Here is a 19,719-nt window from a genome sequence, read left to right on the forward strand (position 1 = left end):
AGAAACTTTGTTTTGGGACAGCTTTCCCGTACCCGAAGTGTGAGTGCTACCCAAAAAAGTTAAAGACCCACTCCAGTGAAAGTTGTGTTTTAACATATTTTTGTGGCATTTCTCTCCTGGACATATATTAAGACATTTAAGCTAAAAATTGCATTTCAGAGTATTTCTTCAGTCAAATCGTTGTGAATCAGGGAAATGCGCTGAGTAGGCCACAAGCTCTTTGCTCCGTTCCATTCAGTTGCATCTACTAATAGACAACTAGATCTTTACTTTCCTTGTCTGAGCTGGCGTCTGGCTCTAAACTGTGTTGCTGGATAGTTCCAGTATTGCTTGCAATCTTTGTTGCACCAGTAATGTTAAGCTGGGATTGTGAAGGACTGTAAGCTAGCAGGAAAAAGCTCTCTGAAACGGGTAGCGGAAGGAGGGTGGGGTTTCTCCGTGCCAAGTTTCCAACGGTCCTGCCCACAACTCTGAGCCGGATTTTTAATGAGCTACTGCCACTCTGCAGAAACTATGTCCTACAAACAGTTTTTTTTATTTTTTATTTCGGGTAAAAGCAGCATAATCATAAATAAAAGCCCACTGGGAACGATTTTAGTGTGGGTCTTTAAATCCAAATGAACAGAAACGGGCTCCCTAAATGATGAGCAGAATGGTGTTGGATCTTCATATAAAAACACAGAAGGAACAGATTCAGAGAACATCTGATTTAAAATATACATTTTTACTTTAGCCCAGAACACAAATGTTTCACAGACCTCTGCTCACATTTCATCAAATTGAGAGAAAAGGTATTTGGTTTAAAACATTGCTTGTGTTCTTTTAACTGTTTTGCACTGAAATTAACAAACTGATAACCAGATGGTAAAGGAAGGACCACAGCTGAAAAGGTGGCAGCATTTTATATATATAAAAAAAAAGCCCAAATAAAAAAACTAAAGACAGCACAAGGAACAGCAGAGGTCTACCAAGTGTGTGGATGTGTTCACTGAATGATGTGGTGTCTGCAGGGGGCAGCAGCTGCTGCCTCTGACCACATTCTCCAGACTGATGGGCAGCCATCTGCTGTCTACACTACACAGTACAGGTGAGCTGCAGCGGGCAGGTGTGCAGGCTCGGTTACTCCATGCTGTCGGGGTCCGCCTGAGCCATGTAGGCGTCCAGCTCTGCGTCCAGGTGGCCTTTGGTCTTTGACATGTAGGCGTCCAGCTGGTTGTCCAATTGTTCACGAGTGACAACCGGCCTGCCCACTCCTCTGCCCCGCCCACGGCCCCGTCCTCCTCGACCTGGAAACCCGCCCCGTCCTCTGATTCCGCCGCGCCCTATTCAACCAACACAGAGCGCACGTGTGACTGGACAAGAACTGCTGGATTTCTGAGATGGATGTTACACTTCAACAGCCACTCCCCACCTCTGGTGATGCCTCCTCGAACTCCTCTTCCAGAAACTCCTCCACGATGCCGGCCTCCTCTGCGCATTGCTAATCGGCCGACGGAGCTACGGCCTCGCATGGGTCCTCCTGCAGAACCCCGCCTCCCTGTGTTAAAACGGAGGGTCACATTTCAGAGCACACACCCGGCAGTCACATGAGTGTAGGTCTTAGGACACACACCTCTGAGGGAAAACAGGGCTCCTCCCATTAAACCTCCTCGTCCTCCTCCTCTCAGGCCTCCTCTGGCCATCATTCCTCGAATCCCACCTCTGCCTCCTGGTCCTCCGCGCATCAGAGTGCCCATGGGTCGACCCAGCCTGGCTTGAATGCTGCTCTTCCCCAGGCGCTGCTTCAGGCTCTGCTGGGTTCAGCAGAGACCATTATGACAAAATCAAAGTGGACGGAATAGTCTTTGTTACACAGACCTGAACGGCTCCAGAGTCTGTGGCTTCACTGACTGTTTCAACTGGCATTTTTAGTCCACAAAGACGGAAAAACATCCATGTCTCATTAACTCTAACCAATCCAGTGACTTTGTACCTGCTTCAAACATACTAATGGTCCTTCGATCAGACGTTTGCAATGACTGTCAGCAGAGAGCGCGGGTGAAGCTGCTATAAATAAAGCCCACTCAAGCTGTGCATCAGAAGTGAGTGATCTTTTTCTATAAAAGCAGCAGCCGTTCATCCACAGCCCCATTTAAGAAACACGAACTCGGCAGTAAATAAATACAAATAAAATAAACTGTTGCTATGGCATCAAATGTGGGCCATTGTCAAAATTATAAACCAGAAGTGGACTACAGCATCTTGTAATTATTACATCCACACAAAGATTTCACTGATTTATTTGTACATACATACAAATCATGCCAGTGGAAGGCTGAAAATCTGTCTCAATACAAACTTAAAAAACATGCAAGGTGTTGCTTAACTCCAAGGATCTATTTGTGTAACCACCAAGACCACTTAGCTGACATATATGTATATATATAGTGCACTTACTGTAGACAATTCAAGCAGCACTGTAAATCTCTCCACAGAAAGAGGAAAACAGATGGGCTGACCTTCCAATTTACCTGCTTGTGGTTCAGTGCAGCTTGCACCGAGGGCCGGTTCTCCATCTGCTGGGCAAGCCGGCGGTTGCGGGCACTAGCCAAATGCTGCTGTTGCATGGTGGCTCGAATGCTTACCACAGGGGGTTGCTTGTTCTTCAGCATGTTAGTGAAGCTTCAGAAGTGGGAGGGAAGAAGAGGGAGGAAGTAAAAAGAAGGGGACGGGACATATAGAGCAGGAGGAGGAAGCAGGTTCCACATCAAGTCATCTCTCATATCATGGATGCGGCTACAAAGGCTGGGATGAATCCTAAGGCTTCCTTTCCACTTGTTGGAACCTATTTTCTCTCAATCATGCGAAACTCCAAATGTACTTATAAATAATCTCAGCGTGTAGGAAAATGAGCACAAGTGAGCTGAACTGAGACCACGATAGAAAAGCAGAGAGAAGACAGAGAAGATCGATAAGGTTTGACTCAATCTGCCACTTACAGGCCTGCGAGCTTAGGAGCAGCGGTGGCCCTGGACATGAGGAGTGTTTGACCACTCAGCCTCTTACAGCACAGACCGTGAACTGCAGTTCAACCCCAGTGTCAGTGATGTTGGGGTAGAGACGTTGGGAGCTGGGGCGCTTTTTTTTTTCACGTCCAAGCTTGGACTGAGTGGCTTGTCTCGCGAGTTCAGCAGAGAGGAAGACAGACAGAAAACAGGAATGTGCTTCTTTTCACTAGGTTGAGAGAAAAAAGTGGGGAGGTGCACCACCCCTGTCAAGCTGGAGACTTGATGCATACAGTGCTGTTTTCTACAAAGACATTTTAGGTAAAGGCCTGGTCCAGCACTGGCTTCGGAAGCCTTACCAAGCAAACCCGCTCCCCTCATCTCCTACACATGTTCACTGCTTACACAAGATATGTGGCAGGAGCTCAAGTCTCCTGACCTGTACTGCAGCGGGTGTTGTCTTTGAGTGAGCAGTGCACACACAAAAAAAACCCATAACAGGATCCATGCTGAGTCAAGTCTCCCATATCAGCCTTCTGTAGAGACAACTACAAATTTAAGAGGCCAAGGGTGGCCTTTGCTGCTGGTGACTAACAGGTGCATGACGCCTCACCGCTCATTCAGAGACACTTTGGTGGTGCTTTTCAGGATAACTTTTTGGGAGGAGGCAGCACTCATTTTGAAAATCTCCGACTGTAGATTCCTGAAAACGACACAGGGGGAAAAAAAAGCACTTCAGTGTTTTGTCCTTTCCATGAAGTAAAGTGCGTTAAACCAAATCCAATGAATGAATGAAAATTAACATTCCCCAGCACTCAGACAGATTTAATGGTATGGATTTCTGATGTGAATTAAGTTCAAAGTCTATAAACAATCCGACTTCTATCATGATTCTGTTGTTTCAGGTGTCATGAGCTAATTATTCCGCATAGTTTCATATCAGATGACTTAGATACAACTTCCAGAACTGAATGGATTTTTAAGCCATATGTCCTATTGAGACTGTACTTTATGCGCACCAAAAAAAAAAAAAAAAAGAAAAGAAAAACGCCAGTGAAAACATGCATGGCAACATTTACTCACGTGCTATTAACAAACAAATGTACTCTATGCCGGCCCTGACTATACAATGTCTTGGTTCTGAACTTCCATTACCGGCGTACTTATACATCAAATGTTATGGATTTTAGAAAAAAAAAAGCGAAGGAGAAGGAAAAAAAAAAGAATACAATACACACACAGCAGCTGCGGTCGCAAAATGTAGCACTACAAGATTCACATAAACGTAACTCCTTTAAAAAAAGTTTAACACCGTTTTTTTAAACAAACAGATAATATGTTTGCATTAAGTTAATTAAATAAATATCTTACTGTGGATGAGGAGTCAGTCAAGGGAAGAAAAAAATAAGCTAGAAGTCAGCTAGGTTAGCTTGACGGCTAACTACAAGCGTTGGTGCGAATGTCTCCTCCTAACGTATTCTACGTCTAAAATAAATAATTATTACAAAAACAATAAATAGGGTGGTTAAAAAAGAGTCAGACAAATCCCTACACTGACTTTAATAACTTGTGGTGGCCAGTCGAAGCCAGAGACGCGCTCCGTAACTGTGTGCTGGGCTAAAATGGAGCGGCCTACATCAGACTCCTCGAGAAAATGGAGTTGCGCGTTACATTTGTGGTAATCGGAAATCGGAGAACTTGGGGGTGGGGGTGGGGGGGTGTAAATCACAATTCCAATCAGACAAATTATTTTTGTTGATGTTGAACCCATTTTTAGAACGTGTTCATACTTTATTTTACAAACCAACGACAAGCTTGTTATGTTGAACGTTTTTGTATAAAAGGGAACGCATTTGGTTTAAAGTTTATCCGATGAAAAGAAAAAAAGAAGAAAACAGTTGGGAATTTTGTGAGGGCCTTATAGCGTTTTTTTAAGTCAAAGAATTAACATTCATTGATGCAACTGACGCATAAACAAGCATTCTGACTGTACGTGAAGTGTACGCCCTGACGTCACGACCGCCTGACTTGTTGTTAATGGTCAACAACATGGCTTCCGTGGCTGTGGTGGAAGCCTCTTTAGGTAAAGATGTTCTCGCAGAAGGATTGTTGGACCTTCTCAAACCAGCTATCCAGCAGCTCGATCTGCACGTGCACTCAGTCAGGTAAATGCACTCATCTGGGTCGCATGATAAGCTCTGTTTTGGCGCTGATGGTCCCCTCCTCTTTAACGCCAGGATTTCATTATTTCCAGGGAAAGTCAGGTGGAATTAAGAGAGCACATAGATAATTTGGCCACAGGTAAGTCATTAAAAATGTGTGACTGGACAGTATATTTAATGACAATCACCAAAAATCGAAACGATGACCTAAATTGGCCTCTGGTGTGTTCACTCTCCTAGAGTTGTGCAGGATAAATGAGCACCAGAAGGTGACCCTCGACCTGGACCCATATGTGAAGAAGCTGTTGAACGCCAGGCGGAGAGTGGTGTTGGTGAACAACATCCTGCAGAACGCTCAGGTTGGGTTTGTACTTCCTCTTTGCTGTGCTGCACATCCACTAGTCTGTGGATGTGCAGCATCAGACAAGAGACTAAAAAATGGGTCAACAACCCAACTACTGCCGCTCTTCAGAGACTGTCCTAGAAAATGACACAGGATTTTTGATTAAAAGCGACATAATCATAATCAAAAGACCACTGGGAATGCTTTGAAAAGAGAGGATGATCAGAGTGGGTCTTTAAAGTTCTTCTCTGAAGAACCTTTGAAAATAAGTTGGTACGCCTTCTTGTTCGAGAAAAAGTTTTCACAGAAAGCCTTTATTTTCTTGGTGTGAAAAAGAATAATTATTCGGGGAAACATAGTTAGGTGGTACTTCATTCATTTTGTGTGCCAACAACCTGTATTTGAAAACCAAAATGGAAGAAATAAATGTAAAAATTTGTTTATTATATGATAGCACAATAAAACCTGAAAGATCCTGCTCAGGAGAGGTGGAATTAAATGGGTCTTGTTTATCGTTTTCTATCTCGGCCAGCATTTTTAAATTTTGAAGGTTCCAGCTGTTGGATCAAGGAAACAGATTACCTCCTTGTCAGATGGCTGTCCAAACTCATTTGAGAATTTCCCTCAATTTGCATTGAAACACAGTCAAAAAGGAATTCTTCGCTCATTTAAACACATAATTTTGCTCAGCTTTTCAAGCTTTCAGCTGTATTTAAGATTCAGAAAAAGTTCCATTCAAACCTTGTTGATTGCCCCTAATGCACACGTCCAAAGTGCATGGCATGAGAGCTGAAGTGGGTGCTCCTGCACCACAGGACTCATCCTCCACCAGATGTTTCTGTTGCTGAACCTTTACCTGTGTTGTCTTGGCTCAGGACTCTCAACTGGTGTTTCACTGAGACTTTTGTGGTTGTAGGAACGTCTGAGGAGACTCAACCACAACGTGGCCAAGGAGACGGCACGAAGGAAGACCATGCTGGAAGCCTCGGGGGTGTTTGCCTCCCGCTCTCCTAGTAAACCCTGAACCCTGCCCCCAGGAAACCCTGATGCAGTCTTCCTTCAATTTGCAGAAATGTTTTTTGCTAACTTTTTATTTAATGTTTTGTTGCTTTTACCTATAACCACCCACAATATAGTTACTTAGAGTGTTACGGGTGTTTACCTACGAGCGCTTTAGACAGACGGCAGATGGATGGAGGTAGGCTGTCTCCTCAATTCAGAAATTGGGTGGAACACTGATCGGTGTGATGCTAAAACCAAGCTGAGCTGTTGGTTCATAGTTACAATTTGTTGAATCTCCAGGTTTGAATGATGCTCATATACAGTCAGCGTTTAGTGGGTTGGTTCTGTCACTTTACATTCTGCTTGAGTTGGAAAAAGCATCAGTAGTTTGTTTATTTCTGATTTAGTCATTTATGTAATTCCTGAATAAAGCTCCATCAGGAGATAGGTACTGATTGGAAATATTTACAAATTGTTGATTCACAACTTTATGTGAATAAATGTACTGAAATGAAAGCTTGACTTTTTTAGCGTTTTTGGTTATAAAAAAAACACAAAAAACATTGGCTCTTTACAGTATTCTAACTTCACTAGTATAATTTTGGAAGCTGCAGGTAAATGAAAAATATTTTAAGAACAGGATAGCAGCATGTTGACCCAAAAAAATTTTAGTTAGACAAATTTCACTTTCATTTAGCTTTATAATTCATTATCAAACTTGGATATTTTTTCTATTTTTTTAGCAACAGAATGCTAAAATAATGGACAGTGTTAAAACTTCAGAGTTGACCTGCTTAGTTTCTCTTTTTTTTTTAAATTAAATTTTATTTTTAGCAACACCGTAAAAAGATTTTTGGAAAAATACCCGCACCTCCACCACCACAGAAAAAAAACCTGTCAGCACAATACTTGGCCTTTTACAAAAAACACCTTTGGCAATTTGGACTTCCTTTTTTTTGAGAATCAAGTCAAGGAGGTGATGGTGGTGATGACTACCTGATGGTGGTCTTCCTTTCATCAAACAAGTTCATTTTATAAAAAGGAAAGTAAGTTTTCATCACATCCATCTTCTTAACCTGCTTAATCCTTTTTGGGAGGTTTACATGGTTGCGACAGCCAACCAACTGTTGGGTGAAGGCGGGGTACATAATCACACACACTAACATACACATCAAAGGGACATGAGTGGTAAAACATACAAAAATTTCAAGGTTTTCAGTCCAGATGCCATGACTCAACATCAAGACATACAAAGCTTTCCCACGTTGATGTGTTTACTACCCTCTTTATGCAGATTTGGAACGTTTATTGATTAATACGTCTTTTTTAAAGCAGACTTTTTAGCCCTGCTCAAATCTCTTTTAAGTGTTTGTCCTAAAAGACAATAAACAGGATGCTTCACCTCAGCCATTAACATTATTTATCAGAGCAAAAAGGTGTGCTTTCAGGTGGAGATTGTGCGCCTGCAATTACACACCCTGGCCTATAGATGGCAGTATCCCAATTTACAGCAGGAGACTGGGCGGAAAAAGAAAGGCCTTCTCGCGCTCGTTGTAAACACAAGCGAGGATTTCCTCCTCCCTGACGCTCCTGGGATGAACTGCAAGTTATAATCAGCGCGCAGCCACTTCCAGGGCCGCGTAACCGATCCGGGATGGACGCGTGGGTTCGTTTCAACGCACAGAGTCAATCCAAAGACAGACTTTTCAGGTCAGCTCCAAATCTGCCATGAACGGAAGCCCGCACGGTCCATGTACGAACATATTTTTAAACTATCGGTACTAGTATAAAATCTGAAAGTAGTGCTGGATAGTAACGAGTTACGTTTACTTTAGTAATTTAAAATACGTTTAAATGTTGTATCACTACACCATAAATCCTATATTTTCTCTAAATGTTAATTCCAAAAAATGTATTTTAACTCCACTACATAATGCACGTTTGTCTAAAGTTTATATGAATTTTCACTGGTGCTACAATAAATATGTATTTAAATAAAATTGATTAACCATAATGCATGTATTTTCTAATCTATGGTGCAAAATCAAAAATAAAATTTGTCAGTAAGCTGTATGTTAAATAAACATGTTTTTTAAATTTAATTTTTAGACATACCAGAGCTTCAAAATTCATGTGTCGGGATATTATGATCAACTGTATCAAGAAGTTCTGTAAATGTTTGGGCTGACATAATCGTCTGCAGGCGTTTGTCTGTTGAAGTGGACCTCAGCTCTGTACTTGTACTTTTGTGCTCACAGGGCTGCACAGTATGCCTGCATGTTGTTAGGGTACACGCTGCACAAGAGCAAGGCAGCGGCAGACCTCCTCAAAACGCTCAGTGACCTGGAAAAACACCTGAGCCTCACCAGAAAATGTAAGTGGAAGAATTCTGGTCTTCTCTTCTTCACCATCTAAGCAGGGGAGTGAAAATCAAGACATAATGCCTCCACAGTTCTGCGTCTTGGGAACTCCGTGGAAGCTCTGGAAGCTGCCAAAAGAGCAATCCACATATCTGATGGCGTGTTGAGGCTCTGCCTGACGATCAGCCATCTGAACAAAGCCATGTACTTTGCTTGTGACAATGTGGTGTGGGCAGGAAAGACGGGCCTTTTCTCCAAAGTCGACCAACAGAAATGGAGTCAGAGATCCTTTAGGTGGGTCTTTTTCCTGGCTTATCTTCTGCCTCCAGTCTTGACTTCAGATTGAGACTTAGGCAATAAAAAGTGTTTCTTCAAGTCTTTCTGAGTAACCCTTCTGAGTAACCATCTAGACCCACTAGTGGTCTGAACCTTTTTTCTTCAAGTATTTTTGAACCTAACTGGTGTCCATGGATTACATGAAATCTTTCCACCTTTATCCACCTTTGTCATGGTAGGAATAACACATCAATGTAAGGGTGGGGTCATCTAAGATAACACAAGGGTTGAGAACAGCATATGTGGAAAAACTGAAACAAAAAGTAGGAAAAAATGAAGACAAGACTTAAAAAAAGACTTGTTCTTGTCATATGAGCATAGTCTTAATGGAACATTCTAAAAATGATCAAGTTTACAATGTGTTGCATCCTTCACCTGCAGCGGGAAATACATAATTAACATGATTGTTTGGGGATAGTGCAAATTCAGTTGCATTCTTGCTTTTAGAAAATCTTTTATTTTGAAATTGTGCAGAGAATATCGATGGCTTTTTGTTTCTTTTCAGTCATGCCCTGTTTCCAGGATAAGATTGATCACAGTACTTCCACTGGCCATTATTTAAGAATGCCTACAGACAGTACTTATTTTTACTTTACTGATGAAACAAATAGAACATTTTCAGTCAAAACAAAAAATAAAAGCCATGGTGAAATCAAACTGAATCTGCACTTAACCAATTATAGCTTTTAGGGATCAAAGAAGTGTTGAAGAAACTAGCTTTTTAGAAAGTAGAAACTCAGTTTAGTGATAAGTTTAACAAATTTGCCTTTTAAGACACCCCCCTCCTTCAAAGATGATGAGATGATCTTGCTAACACTCTCTGCCCCCCCCCCCAACAGGTACTACCTGTTTTCTCTGCTCGTCAGCCTGACTCGAGACGTGTATGAGCTCTGCCTCCTCATGGACAGCGATGCGCGCTACCAAAGTGCCAAAACATCTTCATCACCTAATCCCAGCCACGACCCCCCTGCTGACTGCCTCTCCTCCCCCATCACCAGCAGCCGCCCCCCCCTTATGTGGGCGTGGCTGCTCAGACACTTCCGGCAGGTGATCACGGTGCTGCAGAACAACCCCCCATTGCTTCTGGACCTACTGAAGAACAGCTGCGACATCTTCATTCCTCTGGACAGGTTAGGGATTTACCCAACAGGGCCAGGCTTTGTGGGGGCATGTGGCGTCACCTCCTCCGTGCTCGCCATCCTCGCTGTGACCCACCCCTGGCTCAAATTGAAACCCTGAGGCTTAGGACACTTTGACACCCCTGCTAGAGTGCACAAACTGCAGCTGAGGCGTTAGACTCAGCAGTTTTTGGATCCACGGGATCCATGTTGACATAACAGTTTAGGTCAGAAATGATAAAGCTTTGAAATGTGAAAGAATTTTCCTTAAAATGTTTTTAATGTTTCTTGACCCCAGTTTGACAGATTTTTAACATGATCTACATGATTTATTCTGTTTTTCTGTTATTCAACATTTGCTCAGAGTTTAAAAATCTACTTTGCTTTTATTTCATTTTCTTGCAGCATATAGTTCTAAATAAACAAAGTAGCTAAAGATGTTTTTTCCCACCAAAGTTTGAGTTTATGTGGACAAAGAGCCTTTGGAAGTACAATCCCACTATTTCAGATGTCAGAGGGAAAAGGTGAGGTCACTCTGGCTTATTGAAATAAAAACCATTAGAGAGAGGTACGCGTGATGCTGGAGGCCAGAGTGTTGTTGACATTTTTTACTTTCATTCAACATGTTACAAACAAATACATCAATCTAAATACAAAAGGGAAAGGAAATAAAAACCACTGTAGTAGAAACACAAAACTGTCGATTCCAGCTGCTCTCTCCGAGTAAGCTTCCAGGAAACACGGCTTCTGGTCCAAACGCTGGGTTACCATGGAAACATCATCCAAACTCCCTGTAGAATGAGTGGAGGCCACATTAACCTTTGTTACAAATGTAGAAGTTCCATGTCGTTTTAACCTCGAGCTAGTGGTGTTTGTTTTGAACCAACATTAACTACTGCTTTAAAAAACAACCCCTGGCTGTGAATTTTGTCAGATGATGCATGAAAACCATCTTGTGTAGGGAAAATGGATTTCATCTTCACTTGGTCTGCCTTCCAAATTAAGACAAAAAAAAAGCTAAAGCTGACTGAAAACAGCATCTTAAACACTTCAAATATAACTCCAATTTGACTTTCAGAGCAAAAATATTTTTCTTCCCAGAACTTAAAACTTAGGGTCGATTCTGACCATTTTTTCTTGGTATGTACTTTTGTGTAAGCTGCTTTAGATGATTACGTAACTAAATGATTGAACTGGATTAAGTACTTTTAAGTGCTGAAAGTAAATTAGGAGTGTCTGCCAACATTTCTTTTTCCAACTAGTTCCCTAGTTTTCTGTTTGTGCAATTTGAGACAAAGGTGTTCACATTTACATTACAAATATATTAAAAAGAAAATGTCCTGTGGCATTGCTATGATGCAACACACTTTGAAGAGGGTGGTGTGCATGTGGGGGTAATCAAACTGCTGGGTATCTAACCTTTGCTGAGCTCTAAGCTGAAATCACAACCTTTAGTTGAAACTTTTTGGTCAGGATTTGATTTTCATAAACAAGTAAACAGTGAGTAATCTTCACCTTTCCGTGGGTCTGTTGCTTTGCTGACAAACCTTTTTTTAACTTTTTTCTTTAAAAAAATCAAGTGTTTTAAAAGTAAAAATAAACTTCAAATCTGAAACTATAGATTTGTGTGCCTCTACTATTTGTAGCAATGGTCTCACCTCTTCACTCCTGAGCCTCCATGCTCTCGTCCTCCCCCTCTCCCCCCTCCTCCAGAGCATCATCTTCCTCTTCTTTCCTCTCTGGAGGTTTCTCGTAGGCCTTCTCAGATGGGGTCACAATCACACCGTCCCATGTGGACATCTCTGTTGCCAGGTCTGCAAAGCCACAAACACAGATGATGTGGGTGGAGCCAGTAAAGGATGTGTTCACTTGACGTGGGCCGTAGAGTTTTGTGCCAATTTTTGCTTCATGCTATATACATTTTTTTGCCATAACTGATTTCAAGCTGATCAGCAATTTGTTTGTACACATATTAGACATGTGGGTGGGGTTTCTTATAAGGCCTGGTTGAAAGTTTCTAACTTTGTGTACTTTTATATGACAAGCCACACGTATGGTGCTCCCCTACAGGCAACAACAATTATGAGTTTTACTGTAGCAGTGAAGTTCATTCCTAGGTCACTCAAAGGTCATTGCTGCCACCTATTTGAATTTGACAGATCAAAGATTTTTGCAATACAAAGTACATTTGTATGGCACTTCTCTACCTGGACTAATTGGTTCATGTTGATAATTGACAAGGGGGCGGAGTTACACTGCTGGAGTTCACTGATAGGCCAACAGTGGAAGAATACCTAGATCAGTGTTTTTCTAAGTTTTTTGAGCTACGGCAAACTTTGACCTTGACAAAAATTCCGCTGCACACCAGCATCCAAACATTAAAAAAAAAGGAGAAACTCATAGTCTGTATTGATCTACAGCCCCTCTGCAATATTGCATGTATTTTTGTGATAATTGTGGCAGAAAAAGCTGGAACCTGCAGCTGTTTTTTGTAAAAGATGTAATAAAAGTTAAGTAAAAGATTTAAAAACTGTTTTATGTGTGTTCGTTGTGGTTTCAAGCCGTCAAAGGAAGATTCATTGTACACTGAGACATTGTCAATTGTCACAATTGTCAACCCAATGCATCATGGGAGATGTCTCTGAGCTTCATGGTTTTGTTCACTTTTTCCACGGTCTGACACCGGATTCTGTGGAAAGCTACACCGCTAAAGATGAGCTTTAGCTGGTATTTTTGTTAGAACTGAGCGACTTTATGAGCTACATCGGGACAAGGAAGTGAAGACTTTAACCACTTCTGATTGGTCAGACGGATGACATGTGATTAAGCCTTCAAGAATGATTGGCGGAGACAGTTAAAGGGGCGGGACTTTTCCGTAAACTGTTATAGCAGGTAAATCGCGGTACCGTCATTCTTATCAAAATGTCTTTAATAGAATTAAATAAACACAAAGAAAAAGTAATTTTACGATCTTTCATATTCCTAACTACTCAGTGTTTTATCAGGACCTTTTTGGATGAACACAGAGCTGATATCCTGGAGATGGTAAATGATTTTGGATCAGTTAATGAGGGCAGTTTCCCACGGCACACCTGACCATCTCCAACAGCACACTAGTGTGCCGCGGCACACTGGTTGAAAAACACTGCCCTAGAGAGTGCAACAAAATTAGGGCTCTTTTGTGGACGTGTGATGATTCTCCGCCATGCTAGCAGACAGTCATATGATGCCACATAATTGATCATGGCATCTTTGCAATGTCATATTCATTATGCTTTTCTATTCAAATTCTTGGCTTTATTCAAAACAAAATCTGTTTTTCAGAACTTATTCCAGTAAACTGAAAATACTTTTACTTTAATGATTTATTTACTTCCTTGTTTGCTTCCTTACAGAATGAGCAGTGTTGAAAAAGAAAAAGTAAAAGCCTATAGGCGGATTTATTTTTTCTTTCGAGTCAACAAAGGCAGCTTCATTGTGAAAATGAAAAAGCATTTCGGGTATTGACTTATTTCTAATTATGAGACAAAAAACGCTTCCATAAAATGCTGCAACGGTCAATTTTTTAGCAATCTGCTGCCCTGGACTTTTGTAAATAACATGAGGATGATAGAAGAGGAGGTGGGGTTACTGTGGTGGTGTTCCCTGATAGGCTAATGGTCCTTTGTTTTGAAGCCAAGGTGTCAGATGCTGCAGCTAGTGGGGAGGAACATTCAATCAGGCTTAGCTGGAGCTTTAGCTCGTCATTTGTGGCCCCTGTGCCAAATCCATTGGAACTGGCGACAGAGTCATGTTTGAAAGTAACTAATTTAGGGACACCTTGAATTAAAGTACAAGACTTTTTTCATTAATCCCTCAAAGATAAAAAAAAATCTTACAGCTGGCGTCTCCGTCAAGGCCAAGAATCTTCCTGTATCCTCCATGGGAGAGCACCCTGACCAGTGTCTGAGCTGTGAAACAAACCATGTCCTGCAAACACAAAAAAAGAGAAATATTGGATCAATCCACGCGACAGACATTTTGTTGGCTTTCCTTTTATCTTGACTGCGTATTTTCCACATTTTTCCACATTAACTATAGCAAAACAGAACAAAACTACAACAAAGACACCTCTTCATGCTCACAATGAAGCAGTAAAGCCAACCGGGTTTACCTGCTGCTCCAAAGTCATCACTGTGTGAACTCTAAAGTTCCCACTTTCACAAGGATCTGTGATGCCCACAGAGCCAGGCAGGAAAAGCCCGGCAGCCAGCATCTGCAGGCAGCGCCTTTAGGGAGGCAGAAAAGGAAAGGGTGACTTGTGTCGTCGCTCATTTTAAAGAAATCACAGCCGTCAAGAGATAACACCAACCTGTAGGCCACGTTCAGGGACAAAGGCTGCCTGGAAGGATTGTTCATCACTGCGGAGTGGCCCTTCAACGAACCATAGACTGAGATTAGCAGGGCTTACTACAGTTTCACTAAAGAAATGGTTTCAAAATGTTTGTACACACACACAACAAATGTGCAATATTGTTTATGCTTAATTGAAAAAAAAAATGCGTTATGGAAAAACTAAATGTCAGTTCCTGCATCCTCTTAACACGTGATTCTTGTGCTTGTGTATTTTTCAGTGTGATTTACCAGCAGGTCAATAATCCAGGGGGTGAGGGGTTCAAATCCAGGGAAGCGCAGTCGGAGATCTTTCAGGAGGCGAATCAGAACTTTGACCCTGAAGATCATCAACGTGCAACAGTTCACAGATACTCATCACACGTCAAGAAACACAAAGAGAGACGAGCGGGGCGCTCACGTCGACTGAGAAGCGTTCTCCTCAAACCAGCGGGCGTGGCGGATGGCAGCCAGAGCACTCTGCAGCACTCGGATGTCCACTAGAAAGAAAAAAAACGAGCATTTTTGTGGTGGTAAAGTGAATGTGTAGAGCCTCCAGAACATCAAACCTCCACCAGAATTATGGATACATTGACAGCTCCACTCAAGTTTCTGAACCCACAGATGTTTATTTGACAGATGTTGGGAGAGGTCCAAACTGTAAGTCTACACCGATTTATTGTAAAATATCAACACTATAAGTTATGAACTTTTCACTCAGACAGAAACACCAATCTGCTAAATAATTGGTTCACTATAAGAGCCGAAGAAATCAAAAATTTAAAGAATTAAAACAATAGATTTTCATCAACAAAGAATCATTTGTCAAACTTTAAAGTCAACAAGAAGTAGATGATTGCTCAGACCACATTCTTCAAACAACATTGATCAATTATTTCACAAGCCTGCCTCATTCCTATAAAAGTGCTGTGCGGGTGTGCGCTCTCTTACGATGTAACTCTGGATCCAGTTTGCGCAGGTTGGGTGGAACGGTGGTGATGAGAATCTTAACTGTAGCATCAGCCGAGCTTATTTCAAATCCGGTTTCATTGGTCAGCATGGACAGAACTGATAGGAGGAGCACACGCAGAAAAACAACAGTTTTAGTCACCCACAGTTAAACACAGTTAACAGAAAAGAACAACACAAATCAGCACAGGGTTGGGGTATTGAGCATCTGTAAGCTAGCAGGATAGCGTGTGGACAAAAGTGACGATAGGAAATAAGCGGAGGTTTACTTCCGCGCCCCACCCACAAGTTAGAGGCGAGTTTCAGATGAACTATTGCCGCTCTGCAGAAAATGTCCTAGAAAACAGCAGGTTTTTAGAATTTTGGCTAAAAATTCTATAACCATAATTAAAAGACCACTGGGAACGATTTTACAATAGATCAAAAGATGATTGATGTAGGACTTAAATTATTTTTTATGCTTTAAAAAAAGTTCCTGCAAATCTTACAATAGCTTTAATAAATTTTCAGAAGCAATTTTTAGGGTAAACTTGTAAATCACGTTGATGCTTTAACTCATTGAAGGAGATCTCTGTGATTTACCTTCAGTAGGGTCCTGGGTGCGGAGAGTTTCCACAACCTTGTTGCCAAGAGCAGCAACAGCCTCCACTAAAAAGAACAAAATTATATTTGGACATAAAGACACAATTTTTCACAACCATTAAATGTGACTAAAAAACATCATTCAAGTTTGAAAAAAAATATTTAAGGAGAAATTCAGATTCGGTGCTGATGCACTGGGATGTTTGATGCATCAACAACATATATGAACCATTCTCATACAGTCGATCAGACAAAAGAATCTGACAACATCCGGATGAGAAACTCATGACCTACATGTTGGGAGGATCTTCAGGATGACTACAAGGTCTGCAACATTGTGCCCAGTAGTCATGGTTCCCTTCTTATAGGAACCCACCTGACGGACTTCTTCAATTTGCTGTCAAGAGGCACAAAAAAAACAATTATTCATTGTTGTGGGTCATGGATTGTGACAGAAGGCTGTGATTGAATTAAAGATACTTCAATCAGTCTGGTTTTGCCTAAAATAAAAATGTACCGGCAGTATCCCTCATATTTCACCTCATTGTTAAAAATGTATCTACATGTTCATTGAAGCTGCTTTAGTCTGTGGACCAAAGGTTCTTCAAATGGGACCAAAGGTTCTTTAGTGGAGCAACTCACCACTTCAAAGTTTCCAGGAGCAACAATAAGGTTGTCAATGACGTTGTTGATCTTTGTGACCAACGACAAGATAGAGGACTATTATAAAAAAAAAAAAAAAGGGAACAAAATGTGTTAGAAGCACATATGATGATGATGATGAAAGTTCCTGGGCGAGTCCGAGTCAGACCTGCTCTGCTGGCGTGGGGCTCAGGTCCTGGTTTCTCTTCAGGAGACACTCGCTGAAGGTCGTCTCATCAGAAGCAGGCTTCACTCTGGGGAAGGCCATCTCGCACTGGTGGAAGAAAGGAGTGAAAGTCAAGACTCACACTTATTCTGCATCGATATTCCAGCTATGTTCACTTGTTCTCACCACGTAGAAGTCAAACGGGATGTGTGGGACAAACGGGCGGTACCTGCATAAAAAATGATTAAATTAAGCATACGTTCATATGTAAACATTTATATCCCAAGATTTAAAGTGCATAAAGTGGAGATTTTAACTACTCACTTTAAGCTCAAACCTTCTCACTGTTACATCAGACACATGCTATATGGCAAAAGTAGCCACTCATTTGACTTTACACGCATGATCATAAGTTATAATCCATTTGTACTCCACATCATCTTCATCCATGTCTTTATGGGCCTGCTTCTAGCAGTGGTGCACAGTCATGGTGCTACCAGGAAGCAACATTTCTAAATTTTTAAATCTCTTGGTGTCCTACAGCATTCAGACTTCCTTTCACTTGAACTGGAAGGGGTGAGAACAGCTTCTGACAACTGGAATTCACTGATCTCCTGGGATGGCAACATCCCTTAAGATGTTTGCAGAAGAACTCATTTTATGCGTCTGTGGCCATGGAAATGACTGGAATGCCACAATTTAATTATTTGAATAAGTGATTTAATACTTTAGGCAATACTTTCGTAACATGGGCAACACTGCTGTTGGTTTTTCAAAGTTACAGGTCGGGGGGGGGGGGGCATCTTTAGTCATCAATCTATTTAGAATATTAGATTTTTTTTTATCCTGAGTGTTCTTAGGTTACAACAATCCTAGCATCATGGTCCTCTACTCCAGCTAGCCCCGTTCATCTTGATTCTGATCCTCAAGAATTAGGTGTCCAGTTTCTGACAGACTAGAGACATATAAGTAATCAGCAAGCTGGCTCAGAGGGTTGTTGAAAGGAAAATGTAGGGGGCAGAAAAGCTTGCCAACACGAACCGATCAGACTTTGTTTTCTGAAAATGTTTGGGAAACAGACACTAACCCCTGGACCAGGCCTCCGCGGGCTCCGAAGCGCCCTCCCCGGCCTCTTCCGCGGTCTCCTCTGCACAGAAAGGGAACAGATGATAAAACAAAAATGATTAGGCCACATAGTGACATACACACATAATCTGATGGGAGCTAGTGGTCTGCACGAAGAATGATTATTGACATTAATTCACACAAATAAGTATATAAATAGCCTAAAAACAAAACTGTGTACGAAAACGCGTGAATTTATTCACAGAATTGGCTCCTAAACTAAAAAAAAAAAGAGTTGAAACACATGAGGGAAACGCTGCTTAACTTACAGGTTATTATGCTAACGCGGCTACAGGCTGGACACAAATCAAAATACAACAACAAGAGCAGCGTGTTCAACCACCGACGCCAATAAAATGAATAAATATATGCTTACCTCATCGTGTAAGACGTTTTGATTCCGAAAATATAAAACAAACGAGAAGAATTAAGATTTGCAGCTGCTGCAATGAAGGCGCAGAACCGGACATAGACTGGGGCAGCGCTAGTGAAACTTCCGGTGAGGAAAGGCTCACAGCACACTGCTGCCCCTACAGACCAGGAGTTAAAAGTGCAACCTCTTTTATTTATATAGCTTTTTTATTGAACATTTTCAGAATATAATATAAAAATGCAACATTTACAACAGTACAATATTTTTTAATTTGCCCTAAAATAAGCGATGTGACATTTCACTATAACAACGATTCACATATTTTGTGGTTGCTGATCCGATTCACTTTCGATATTGGTTCATTTTGAATGATCCAATTTGATCTGATTAACTGACTAACCTAAAGTTGATCCAGGACATCTTTGGGCAAACCTTCAACCAGTGTGGCTTAAGACATAAATACTGAACAGTGCAGGGGAAGTTTTCATCAAAATCACATCAAAATAATACAAACAGAACATTATTAGAACATTCTAGCACACTGTTTGGTCACATGTCTGTGTTTTGTTTCCACACATTGGATCATATTGACGGACTGATCTTTTTTTATTTTAACTTGACCAACAGCTGAGCTAGCAGATCAGAACTGAAGATCTCTTGTTGGACAGATTTTACTGTTACAATAGGGGTTTATGGATCTTCAGACAAACAACAAACAGAGTGTAGATTTGTATAAAACCCCTTTTTTGTATTTGAGGCTATAAGCATTATTTATGATAATTATTTTTGTATGCGATCTATGTTGAATCAGACGGAAGAAAACAAGAAAGAAAGAAAGAAATAGAGTGGGATGTTGGAGACAGGGGATGAGGGGTTAGATAATACAAGGTCAAAACATACGAGTGTCATAAGTAAATTGCATGACTTAGTTCACACATCAACAAATTCTCTGCACATCTATTTACAGATTGGAAGTATATTCCTACATTCATGATGGAAGATTTATCCCACAAGACTTTCGCACACAGACAGGTCCACACAATATTTGTATCACCAATATTCTTGAAGAGGGGTGTAGAAACAATGCTGGATCATTTTTTGCTGACATCATGTGTGTTGTCCGCTGTGATTGCACTTGGTCATTTTTACAATATAGTAACACAAACTAACCAATCAAAATGTGATT

At 41.2% G+C, this 19,719-nt stretch overlaps 4 protein-coding genes across 6 annotated transcripts; 2 read left to right on the forward strand and 2 right to left on the reverse strand.

Moving 5' to 3' along the window:
• Positions 1-705: 705 nt before the first annotated feature.
• chtop (chromatin target of PRMT1) lies at positions 706-4,988 on the reverse strand. Of its 2 annotated transcripts, none has more exons than XM_004074176.3 (6): positions 4,356-4,988; positions 3,598-3,687; positions 2,511-2,661; positions 1,613-1,790; positions 1,412-1,537; positions 706-1,322 (listed from the first exon to the last, which is right to left on the reverse strand). In XM_004074176.3, exons 2-6 carry the CDS (start codon positions 3,660-3,662, stop codon positions 1,120-1,122), a joined length of 723 nt encoding a protein of 240 aa, XP_004074224.1. In that variant the 5' UTR covers positions 3,663-3,687; positions 4,356-4,988; the 3' UTR covers positions 706-1,119. The 2 variants fall into 2 exon arrangements, with proteins under 2 accessions (XP_004074224.1, XP_011479485.1); XM_011481183.2 differs by having other exon boundaries at positions 1,613-1,793.
• Positions 4,989-4,994: 6 nt separating this feature from the next.
• On the forward strand, positions 4,995-7,007 carry snapin (SNAP associated protein). Its single transcript, XM_004074177.4, has 4 exons — positions 4,995-5,149; positions 5,239-5,285; positions 5,387-5,505; positions 6,406-7,007. The coding sequence occupies exons 1-4, from the start codon at positions 5,022-5,024 to the stop codon at positions 6,511-6,513; spliced, it is 402 nt and encodes a 133-aa protein (XP_004074225.1). The 5' UTR covers positions 4,995-5,021; the 3' UTR covers positions 6,514-7,007.
• A 973-nt stretch (positions 7,008-7,980) lies between these two features.
• On the forward strand, positions 7,981-10,890 carry pex11b (peroxisomal biogenesis factor 11 beta). 2 transcript variants are annotated; one of them, XM_004074178.4, is made up of 4 exons: positions 7,981-8,201; positions 8,750-8,865; positions 8,944-9,145; positions 10,027-10,890. In XM_004074178.4, exons 1-4 carry the CDS (start codon positions 8,146-8,148, stop codon positions 10,424-10,426), a joined length of 774 nt encoding a protein of 257 aa, XP_004074226.1. In that variant the 5' UTR covers positions 7,981-8,145; the 3' UTR covers positions 10,427-10,890. The 2 variants fall into 2 exon arrangements, with proteins under 2 accessions (XP_004074226.1, XP_011479486.1); XM_011481184.3 differs by having other exon boundaries at positions 8,138-8,244.
• A 3-nt stretch (positions 10,891-10,893) lies between these two features.
• On the reverse strand, positions 10,894-18,670 carry ilf2 (interleukin enhancer binding factor 2). The gene is made up of 15 exons (XM_023960079.1): positions 18,537-18,670; positions 18,123-18,182; positions 17,222-17,264; positions 17,039-17,143; positions 16,870-16,947; positions 16,522-16,624; positions 16,228-16,293; positions 15,628-15,744; positions 15,098-15,176; positions 14,929-15,016; positions 14,657-14,718; positions 14,459-14,573; positions 14,184-14,274; positions 11,964-12,119; positions 10,894-11,096 (listed from the first exon to the last, which is right to left on the reverse strand). Exons 1-14 carry the CDS (start codon positions 18,539-18,541, stop codon positions 11,968-11,970), a joined length of 1,164 nt encoding a protein of 387 aa, XP_023815847.1. The 5' UTR covers positions 18,542-18,670; the 3' UTR covers positions 10,894-11,096; positions 11,964-11,967.
• Positions 18,671-19,719: the final 1,049 nt, after the last annotated feature.

This window comes from Oryzias latipes, chromosome 11 (genome assembly GCF_002234675.1).
Source record: "Oryzias latipes chromosome 11, ASM223467v1".
Taxonomy (NCBI): domain Eukaryota; kingdom Metazoa; phylum Chordata; class Actinopteri; order Beloniformes; family Adrianichthyidae; genus Oryzias; species Oryzias latipes.

Coding starts and splice junctions, on each gene's coding strand:
- chtop (XM_011481183.2), bottom strand. CDS start 3,662: ATGAGTGCTGCCTCCTCCCAAAAAGTTATCCTGAAAAGCACCACCAAA. Junction 1,794..2,510: donor CTGCACTGAACCACAAGCAG/GTAAATTGGAAG, acceptor TGCTGAACCCAG/CAGAGCCTGAAGCAGCGCCT. Junction 1,538..1,612: donor AGCCCTGTTTTCCCTCAGAG/GTGTGTGTCCTA, acceptor GTTTTAACACAG/GGAGGCGGGGTTCTGCAGGA.
- snapin (XM_004074177.4), top strand. CDS start 5,022: ATGGTCAACAACATGGCTTCCGTGGCTGTGGTGGAAGCCTCTTTAGGT. Junction 5,150..5,238: donor CTGCACGTGCACTCAGTCAG/GTAAATGCACTC, acceptor CATTATTTCCAG/GGAAAGTCAGGTGGAATTAA. Junction 5,286..5,386: donor CATAGATAATTTGGCCACAG/GTAAGTCATTAA, acceptor TCACTCTCCTAG/AGTTGTGCAGGATAAATGAG.
- pex11b (XM_004074178.4), top strand. CDS start 8,146: ATGGACGCGTGGGTTCGTTTCAACGCACAGAGTCAATCCAAAGACAGA. Junction 8,202..8,749: donor TCCAAAGACAGACTTTTCAG/GTCAGCTCCAAA, acceptor TTGTGCTCACAG/GGCTGCACAGTATGCCTGCA. Junction 9,146..10,026: donor TGGAGTCAGAGATCCTTTAG/GTGGGTCTTTTT, acceptor CCCCCCCAACAG/GTACTACCTGTTTTCTCTGC.
- ilf2 (XM_023960079.1), bottom strand. Junction 15,177..15,627: donor ACTGGATCCAGAGTTACATC/GTAAGAGAGCGC, acceptor TTTTCTTTCTAG/TGGACATCCGAGTGCTGCAG. Junction 15,017..15,097: donor GAGAACGCTTCTCAGTCGAC/GTGAGCGCCCCG, acceptor GATGATCTTCAG/GGTCAAAGTTCTGATTCGCC.